Source organism: Pinus tabuliformis, chromosome 2_2 (genome assembly GCF_031772625.1).
Source record: "Pinus tabuliformis cultivar Carrire ecotype Pingquan chromosome 2_2, CPIR1, whole genome shotgun sequence".
Taxonomy (NCBI): Eukaryota; Viridiplantae; Streptophyta; class Pinopsida; order Pinales; family Pinaceae; genus Pinus; species Pinus tabuliformis.
Window position 1 is genome coordinate 1,085,939,050 of NC_142300.1, and position 10,486 is coordinate 1,085,949,535.

General features: G+C 37.6%; 1 protein-coding gene across 1 annotated transcript; it reads right to left on the reverse strand.

Moving 5' to 3' along the window:
- Nucleotides 1–6,171: 6,171 nt before the first annotated feature.
- Nucleotides 6,172–7,569, reverse strand: LOC149197161 (sister chromatid cohesion protein PDS5 homolog D-like). The gene has a single exon (XM_089408584.1). The coding sequence runs from the start codon at nt 7,567–7,569 to the stop codon at nt 6,172–6,174; it is 1,398 nt and encodes a 465-aa protein (XP_089264710.1).
- Nucleotides 7,570–10,486: the final 2,917 nt, after the last annotated feature.

The window sequence follows — 10,486 nt, forward strand, 5'->3', positions numbered from 1 at the left end:
TACAGGTCACAAACATTTTTCCAAAGCCTCGGGGAAAGGTCAAATCTATGACTTTCCCGAATGACTTGGAGTCATTGAGAGACCTTCTTATAAGGGTCCAGCATGTTGCATGCATTGAGCTTTAGGAGCTCTCAGGAGCTTGGGGTACTTACTGGAGTAACATACGACCATAGGGAAACTAACCTCCCCTGGTGGTACACTATGTACAGGATGACAGGTTCAACCTTCGCTTGTGATACCCCGTGGCAACTATGGAACACGATGATTAGTTCTCCTGTGGGCTGGGATGATTAGTTCTCCCATGGAAACTATGGAACAGGATGATTAGTTCTCCCGTGGCAAATTTGAAACAGGACGATTAGTTCTCGTGTGGGCTGGGATGATTAGTTCTCCCATGGCAACTGTGGAACATAATGATTAGTTCTCCTATGGGCGGGGATGATTAGTTCTCCTATGGCCACTGTGGAACAGGATGATTAGTTATCCTATGGGCCGGGATGATTAGTTCTCTCGTGGAAACTTTGAAACATGATGATTAGTTCTCCTATCGAGGCATGCTACCCATGCAGTCTGGGATTCATGGGAAGTACCTCTCATCTGATCAATGAGTAGGGAAAAGGGGTTAGGGACCATAGTAGTACTATCGATCGATGCATCATTGTATCTATTATACTCCCTATGTTAGGATGACCTCCATTGATCTGGGATCAATGAAACTGATCTGGGATCAGTATGAGTGGTTTGAGACACTCTCTTCTGATATTGATCTCGGATCGATAAAACTTACTTCGGGTTAGTAAGAGCGATGTGACACACTCTCTTCAGATGAAACTGACTTCGGGTTAATAGAGAATGGTATGAGACATTCTCGATCAATTCTTCCTCTTCATGGTTCAGCAGAGAAAAGCTCAACAGAGCAATGCAGGACAATGATGGCGGAGATAGTATAGTCAAACATATGGATCGGCAGATGGAATTCTCCCTAGTTGAGAGGGAGTGTTAAAATTGGCAACTAGGGCCAAACTTCATGTGGGTCATCTTATTAATGGAAGCTGATATTTTTCTTGGATCCCTCTCATCGAGAGGTGTAGGATTGATTTAAATAACATCCGATTATGATAAGTATTCATGGAGATATGAATTTATTTGTGTTATGGGACAATTCGTCAAGGTCAGACAATAACTAAATAAACCCCACTTGTGCTCAACGTTTTAGTATAAATAGAGGTGGCCTTCAAGTCATTTTTTCAACACACTTGGGATCTCTTCCTCTCTAATTGTCTTTGTGTTTTAATAGAGGAGAGATCCTAAGAGATAACGCCGCCCTAATCTAGAGGGCAGAAGCTAGAACCGTCAGTAACTGCCACGAACAGCCGGAACAACTGGAACTACTAGAAATGCTGCAACTGCCAGGAAGTGCCAGGAACTACCGGAACTACGAGAAGCTAAAACTATAAGGAACTACCAGAACTATGAGGAACTACCGAGAACTACTGGGAACTACTTGGAATAGCCGGAATAGCCGAGACCGCTGTAACTCCTTGAACTACCAAAACTATCGAGAACTGCCAGAACTGCTGGGAACTAATAGGAATAACTAGAACTATCAGAACTGCTGGAACTGTCGAGAACTGACGGAACTACTAGAACTGTTAGGAACTGCCAGAACTACTGGAACAACCAGAATTGCGAGGAACTACCAGAACTGCCGGGAACTGCTAGAACTACCGGATCTGCTAGAATTGCCACGAACTACCGGAATTGTCAAGAACTTTCGGGAACTACCGAAAATGCCAGAACTTCTGCAAATGCCAGAACTGCTAAAACTGCAGAGAACTAACGGAACTGCCAAGAACAGTCGGAACTACTAGGAACTGGCGGAATTGCCAAGAAGAGCCAGAGCTGCCAGAACGGCTGGGAACTATCGAAGCATCCTTGTCCGAAGGAGAGAAGCATACAAAGGACAACTAACTAACATTAGGACAGGTGTATGGTACTTAACAGCAAATACACCAAGCATGCAATGTTACATCTATCATGCATGGGACAACTAGAATGCAACAAAAATCATGCTAAGGACAACAAACATGCTAAGGATAACAAACATGCTAGGGATACCAAGCAAGCAAGGTGAAACCAGCAGAAAGGTCGGTATGGCAACATGGTGCAACAATGGCACATAACGCAGTACAACGATGGGGACAGTGATGATTAATGAAGCATCACGAGATGTAGCATAGTGATGATGGGTGCAACATGGTATAGCGTGGTGAGGCGCAGCATGATGACGAAATGTAGCAAAACGATAGGTGAAGGAGTCACCGTGGAGAATCAATTGAACTAGCATGTATTCAAGTGATCTTAGGTATGATCTTCTTAGAGATGATCAATTCTCTTATCTAGATAAGTCAAAGTGTTGAATTTTGTTGTAAACATACTATCTATCTCTCTCTACTAAACTATTAAAGAACATATAAGAAGAATTAATCAAGGGTATCCCCACATTGGGATTTGTTCCTAGCTAGTGCCACATCTTGTGTCCTCTTGTCTTGGCTTGTCTTTTGCGATTTATTTTTATGTTCTATTTGCAATTTACTTTAATGCTGATGTGATTGCTAATCTGGAAAAGATATTGAGCTAACAATGAAAATTGAAATAAATTCCTCTAAGCATGGAACATACCTAAAATTAACAGATGTTCACTTCTAAGAAACCTGACGTATCTCATTTTAGAATTTTTGGAAGTCTCGTATATTTTCATGTGCTGAAGGAGAAAAGGAATAAATTGGGTGCATCTGGAAAGAAAGGAATCTTCATGGGCTATAGTGAAAACACTAAGGCCTATAAAATATGTGGCTGGTCAAAGGGAAATCGAGATTAACCATGATGTCACCTTTGACGAAGATATGGATCTTAGCAAAATTAACAATCTTCCTACTGAAAGGGGATCCAACGAAACTGACACCAGGGAACCAAAGGAAAAGGAAGATGAGATGATGCCTGATGTGGAAGAAGCAATGAATTCTATTGATCCCCCTCTGCAAGAGCCTTCCTCTTCGAGGAAGAGGCCTTCATGGCTTAGGGGGATGCTTGATGATGTTAAAGGGCATGTTGCACCTAAGGGAACCTTCCAAGAAAGTAAGAAGTCGTCCAAGTATCAGGGATACTTGACCATCATGAAGACACTCATCCAAAATGAGCCTTTGTCATTCGCAGAAGCTATCAAACATCAAGTATGGAAGGATGCTATGACCGAAGAATATGAGTCCATCATGAAAAGCGATATCTCGGATGTGGTCCCCAGACCCTAGGACAAAGTAGTTTTCACTTCGAAATGGCTTTACAAGATAAAGCATGTAGTTAATGGAAGTGTGAAAAAGTATAAGGCTTGTTTTGTCGCTAGTGGCTTCTCTCGAAAGGAAGGTATAGAATATGACAAGATATTTGCACCTGTTGCCCTATATACTTCCATGTGCTCGATCATAGCCCTTTCTGCTTCGCAAGGATGGAACCTACATTAGATGGATGTCAAGACCACGTTCTTGCATCTTTCGATCAAAGAGGAGGTCTATGTGGAGCAACCTGAAGGATTTGAGATTCATGATCGAGAATCTCATGTGTGTCGGTTGAGGAAGGCCCTCTATGGGTTGAAGCAAGCACCTCGGGCATTGTATGAGAGGATGGATAGCTACTTGATGAAGCTGGGATTCACTAGGAATGAAGCCGACCCTAACCTTTACTATAAGGTTGAAGATGACAATCCTCTCATACTAGTGTGGTACATTGACGACGTCTTTCTAACCGATGCAAACCCTCTCATTCAGAAATGTAAGAGGGAGTTGGATTGTGAATTTGAGATGAATGACCTAGGACTGATGCACTATTTCCTAGGACTAGAAGTCTAGCAGAAGCGAGGGGACATTTTCCTATCTCAAGGAAAATATGTGGTGAAGATATTGGAGAGATTCGGTATGGTGGACTGCAAGCCCGTGACTACCCTGATGGATCTTGACTTCAAGAAGTTAAGTGGTAGTGCTGCCAAACCCGTTTTACAAAATGATACTGAGTATCGTCAACTCATCGGAGCATTGATGTTCTTGGTGAACTCTTGTCTGAATGCGGTCAACATATTGACTCAACATATGGTTGAGCCTCAGCACTCACATTGGATTGGTGCCAAGAATCTATTAAGATATCTTTGTGGCACAATCACTCATGGGTTGAGATACACTATGAGAGATGTGAGACTACATCGATATACCGATGTTGATTGGGTAGGCAGTGTGGTGTACGGAAAGAGCACTTTTGAGTGTTATTTGTCTTTGGGATCTGCCTCGATATCCTGGATGAGCAGGAAGCAAAAATCGATGGCTTTGAGCACTGCCGAGGCAAAGTATATTGCTACGAGTATGGCCTCTTGTGAGGCGATCTCGTTGTGAAAGCTCTTCAGTGAGATGTTTGGATTTACATTGGATACAACTGTGATCCCGTGGGACAACCAGAGCGGGATTCGTTTATCAGAAAATCCCATATTTCATGATCGCTCCAAGTATATCGATATTACGTACCACTATATTTGGGATATGGTGCAGCGAGGAGCAATGAGGCTCCAACATATCGATACAAATGAAGAGGTCGCTCACATTTTTATGAAGCCCCTAGGAATGGTCAAATTACTGACTTTCCGAGAATGACTTGGTGTCATTCAGAGATCCTGTTATGAGGATCGAGTATGTTGTATTGAGCTTTAGGAGCTCTAGTGGGGCACGGGGTACTTCCTGGAGTGACATGCGACGAGAGGGTGACTCACCATCCCTTAGTGGTGCACTATGTACAGGGAAAAAGGTTCAACCTTCCCCTTTGACACCTTGCGGTGACTGTAGGACAGGATGATTAGTTCTCTGTGGCGACTGTGGAATAGGATGATTACTTTTCCTGTGGGTCACGATGATTAGTTCTCCGTGGCAACGAGGACACTAAAAGGAGGATGCAAAAGTTGCTAAAGGTCTCTTTGACTTGGGTTGACCAAGAGTTGACTCATCAAGGGTGCAGTTTTGGTGTCGCTACTTCTCCTAAGCAGGCCATAGATTTGGGCACAAAAATCGAAGCAATCCATCCACATGTTTGACGAGTGTTGACTACCCTAGTTTTGGGGAGCAAGTTGACTTCAGTCAACAACAGTTTGACTATGTTTTTGGGGCTATTCAAGGGTTGTTTCTTCAGGATGTTCTAGGGCTAGTTGACCAGAAATTGACCAATCTTATTGGAGGTCAATTTCACCTTGTTTGCCAAAGTTTGACTTTGCTAATCTAGGGTTTGTTGCTGCTGATATAAAATTACACAATTCTCATTTTGTACTATTCCTCTCTACTAAACTATTGAAGATAAAAGAAGATTTGATCAAAGGTTTCCCTCAATTAGGGTTTGTCCATGGCTAGCCGTCACATCTTGTGTCTCTTGTATTGATTTGTTTTGTGTTGAGGGTTTAATGTTCTATCTGCCCTTTACTTAATGTATATGTGATTGATAATATACAACTAATAAAAAGGAAAGAAGTAAACTGCTCTAACAATAGAAAATACCATAATTTAACACATATAAATATAAATATAAATGTCATCATTTAATAACATCCACCTCTCTAACTCAACATCATAACCGTAGTTCAATTAAATTCCACATTAACACTTCAATTATATGCCAACAGAAACAGGGTAGGGAATACTACCTTAAATTTGGTCCAAAACAAGATAATGTCCAATAATGCACATAAATGAAGCCTTACAGACCATTGAAATGTTTCAAAGCACTCTCACATTCTTTTAACAGGTAATCCAAGCATTCAACAATCTAACCTGCTAATTAAAAGCTGATCCTTGCTCATGTTTTGAATCCAGTCGTTAAGCCTTTTGAGTTGGCAAAACAGAAACGTACTTTTATAAATATTTGCATGAGCTTTCGACACAAATATCCATCCATCGTTCTCTGCAACAGAAGCAATGGATAAATCCTACGATCATCGTTCTGATTGGTGAAATATACGGAGTGAAACATAAGAATGTCAGAATAAAGCAAATATATTAAACACGCTATGAACATTAACTAAACAATCCATCCAGAGAGAAGGAAATTAGTTTAAGCATAGTAAATCATGGAGAAGGGCATTACTCATCACTTACATTCTAGACGAGTTACGTGGTCAATAAACTCCCAGCGCTGTTTCCAAAGTTGAAGTTTTTCACGATCACCATCGAAATATAATATGGTGTGCCTCTTCGACTTGGAGTCATACGATTCAACAACCCCCTCATAGAACTCCTTATCCGAAGGCCACCACACCTTTATCTTTCGTCCAACGAACTTCTCATCTTCTCCGAATGCTTCTACAGTCTTCTCCGTTTCCGAAATGTTCTTCCTCCTGGGCGGCCTGTTAGGGTTTGAGGGATTCGGCACTGAAAGATTATTCTTCGGTTCGCCAACTTTGCCTTCTGTTAAACCTACACCACTGTAACCCTTATCTTCGCTGTCTACCATCGGTGTAGGGCTTTCTCTGACGCGTGATTGTTTTATCGCCCGCTGTTCTCTAGGCGCATTGGAACTTACCGGCTTTTTCTCAGCTTCTTTTTTCCTCTTCTTACTCATTTTTTCAGCCCTAATCAATTCAGAGCTTGAAACTTGGTTTGGATTATTCACAGAAGTTGCAACTGGCTCTGCATTACCGCTTCCTGGTTGCAATATAGCCTCTGGACTCGCAGTTGTATATTGTGTAGCATTAATCTCCTGATTTCCTTCCCTGCAGATATCATAAACAATTTCGTTGTACCCATGTACACAACTGCAAATATTTTCCTGATTGGATGAAATTTTTGCTGTAAAATACGGCCCTAGCTTTTCAGCACAACATGCGACGACATCTAAGCATAACGAATGCGCAGCCGGTGAAGAATCCCTCATTCCTTTTCTCAAGTTGATGAGTAAAACACACAAAAGTTCCTCCGATATATCATCGCTTTCATCCAAAACCCCAGACATAATCGTTTTCATGGAGTCATACACATCATTAGAGAAATTATTCTGAGAAACAGCAGAAAGCAAATGTTTGAACATATCAAGGACCAGGTGGTCTAATTCAAGGTCCAGCATAACTGTCCACAACTTGATCTCTCCAACGGTTTTGAGAATTACAAACCTTCTTTTAAATGATGAACTGTTAGCCTCCTCCAGTTCCTTAAAACTTCCCACAATGAGTTTAAATATCTCTTTCATCTCTTTTTCCTTGTATGGTTCGTCAGGCGCCGTTATTCTGGCGATTTGGGTGAAGCAACTGATGACCAACAGCATTACATCTTTGTCCGGGTGCCTCATAAGGTATCGAGCTACCAGAGAAACATGTGCAGGGAACATTGCTTCGAGAGTTGATACGAAAGGTGCTTGTTTTACCAAGAGCAGGCAGGACTCAACTTTCTCTAAAGCTTCAAGTAGCTCATCCTTCGATGTCGGTGGAATTTCTAGCCTCCTCCCTGCTTCAAACAGTTTATGCTCGAGTTCAAGCTGTTCGTCATTTTCCATTCTTCGTTAAAACCACTTCAACAGCAGAGAGAAATCAATCGAGGAGAGAGAGAAATCGAAGAGTAATGACAAGAGAGTTTTTAGAATGGGTGGGCAGTACATGTGTATAATATGAATATATTTTATAATTTTTATTTTTTGGGTTCAAACTCCGTTTTACCAATGTAAATAGTATGAATTTTGTGATATAATGTAAATAATAATCTTTTTCAGATTAATTACATCATTAAGATTTGGTTCAATCAATTAAATATATATTATAAAATAATGATCTGGTCAAGATATTTTTTATTTATAATATAATGATCTGGTCAAAATATTTTTTATTTTATTTAGTTAAGATATTTTTATAATTTCAAAAAAGAGTAGTTCAAAAACCTACAAAATATTGGTGAAGATTATAAGACATTTGAGCCATTTTTTTTAAATTTTGGTTACACCGATCAAACTTCGAGAACAATTTTGTTACATCCTTAAACAATGCCATTTCAAAATATAATATTTAAAAATATAAAACTGTTTTAGAATTTCCAAAGTCCCGAGTAGACACTTTGCCCATCACCAAAAGCAACAAATCCAGTTTATAAGATAATAGGTACTAGATTTTTTTATTTCTATTTTTTAACGTTATTAGATTTAGATTTTTTATTGCGTAAAATGTAATTTTAATCATATACAAATTTAAAAATTAGTGGGGCATTATCCCTACTATATAGGTTAAACTTATAAGCTATGTAGTGGGGATAATGTCCCATAGAGGTTTATTTATACCTATCCAAGTTAGTTTTTTCTCTTGAGAAATAGTTGGGCCACAGGCAATAGGAGGTGAGTCCGTGAACTCCACCTCAAATTAAGGAAATTTATTTTATTTATTTTAATTTTTTTAACATATTTAAGTGGGTTGGATATATGTTGACCCACTTGTACATGTTTTTATCACAAGGAAAAGTAGTGTATAGGGAATAAAACATTGTTTTTTAGATTTTGGACCAAGTTTGGAATAGCCAAAATGCCCTACACCTAAAATAATTAGACAAGAAAAAAAAATAATAGAGAAATTAGTTGCCATTGTGAAAAACTTAAAAGAAATTAAACAATAATTGAAGATTGGTAATTAACTATGAATAGTAAATGTCAATAGGATAATTTTAATTGAAAAAAAATAAAAAATAATATGGAACTTAATTCATTGTCGCTTTGAGCTTGGAATGGAAGAGATATTGTAATGTCTTGTCATCTCCTTTCATGTTAAACTTTTTGACATTGTCAACATTCCAAAATAGAAGATATGTTGTAATGTTAAACATTTTGACTTCGTCCACATCCTAGAATGGAAGATATGTTGTAATGTCCCATTTTGACTTTGTCAAATTACATAAAAGTAAAACTTTAAGCATTTTTAGACTCTAGATTTTGACACTCCATGGTTTTTCCCATGTCATTCTTATCTTATTCCAATGATTTTTTATTTTTTTTGCCTATCTAGAAGCATAGAATCCCAAAGATTTTTTTTTTTCTTCCGATCTCATGAAAAGTCAATGTTTCTTCTTATCTACTTACTTAAGTTAATTATGTTGTAATGTCAAAGTCAATGTTTCTTCTTATCTACTTACCTAAGTTAATTATGTTGTAATGTCTTATTATTGTTCTCATGTTAAGCATTTTGACTTTGTCAACATCCTAGAATGGAAGATATGTTGTAATTGCTCATTTTCACTTTGTCAACATTCCAAATAGAAGATATGTTGTAATGTCTTATTATCTCCTCTCTTGTCAAACATAAGCATTTTGACTTTGTCAACATCCTAGAATGGAAGATATGTTGTAATTGCTCATTTTCACTTTGTCAACATTCCAAATAGAAGATATGTTGTAATGTCTTATTATCTCTTGTCTTGTCAAACATTTTGACTTTGCCCACATCCTAGAATGAAAGATATGTTATAATGTCCCATTTTGACTTTGTCAAATTACATGAAAGTAAAACTTTAAGCATTTTTAGACTCTGGATTTTCACACTCTTGTTTTTTCCCATGTCATTCTTCTCTTTTTCCCATGTCATTTCTTATTATCATCTCGTTCCATGTTAAACATTTTGACATTGCTAACATTCCAAATAGAAGATATATTTTAATGTCTTATTATCTCCTCTCATGTTAAGCATTTTGACTTAGTCCACATTCTACAATGGAAGATATGTTGTAATGTCTCATTTTGACTTTGTCAAATTACATAAAAGTAAAACTTTAACCATTTTTAGGCTCACGCTCCATGATTTTTCCCATGTTATTCTTCTCTTATTCCAATGATTTTTTAATTTTTTTTTTCCTATTTAGAAGCATATAATTCTAAAGAATTTTTTTTTTTTTGTCTTTGGATCTCATGAAAACTCAATGTTTCTTCTTATCTACTTAATTAAGTTAATTAGATTAATTTGTTTATAGTATTCTAATGAATGTTAGTTAGATTAATTTGTTTATAGTATTCTAATGAATGTTATTTAGATTAATTTGTTTATAGTATTCTAATGAATATTATTTTTGAAAGAAGCGTAACTAAAAGGGAGTGGATGAAAAAGAAGAAGTAACCAAGTGAATTGTAATGTTTTCTAGAATTGTTGTAATAAAAATATATTAATCTCTTTCTCTTTGGTTTTTCTCCAAATGGAGTTTTGGTAAATCTTATGTTCACTATATAACTTAAAATTTTTAGTTATCTTGTGTTTCCAGTGGAATTTTTTTTTTTTTTAAGTCAAAATTGCTTAAACCACCCTAAGAATATGTTTACCAATTATCATTTACATGGTAGGTAATTTGTCACTAAAAGGTGTAAATATTTTTTTGACTACAAATTACTTGATAAATTTGTGGGATAAATAATATTAATTATATTTAACCATAAAATTACTGGAGAAAGT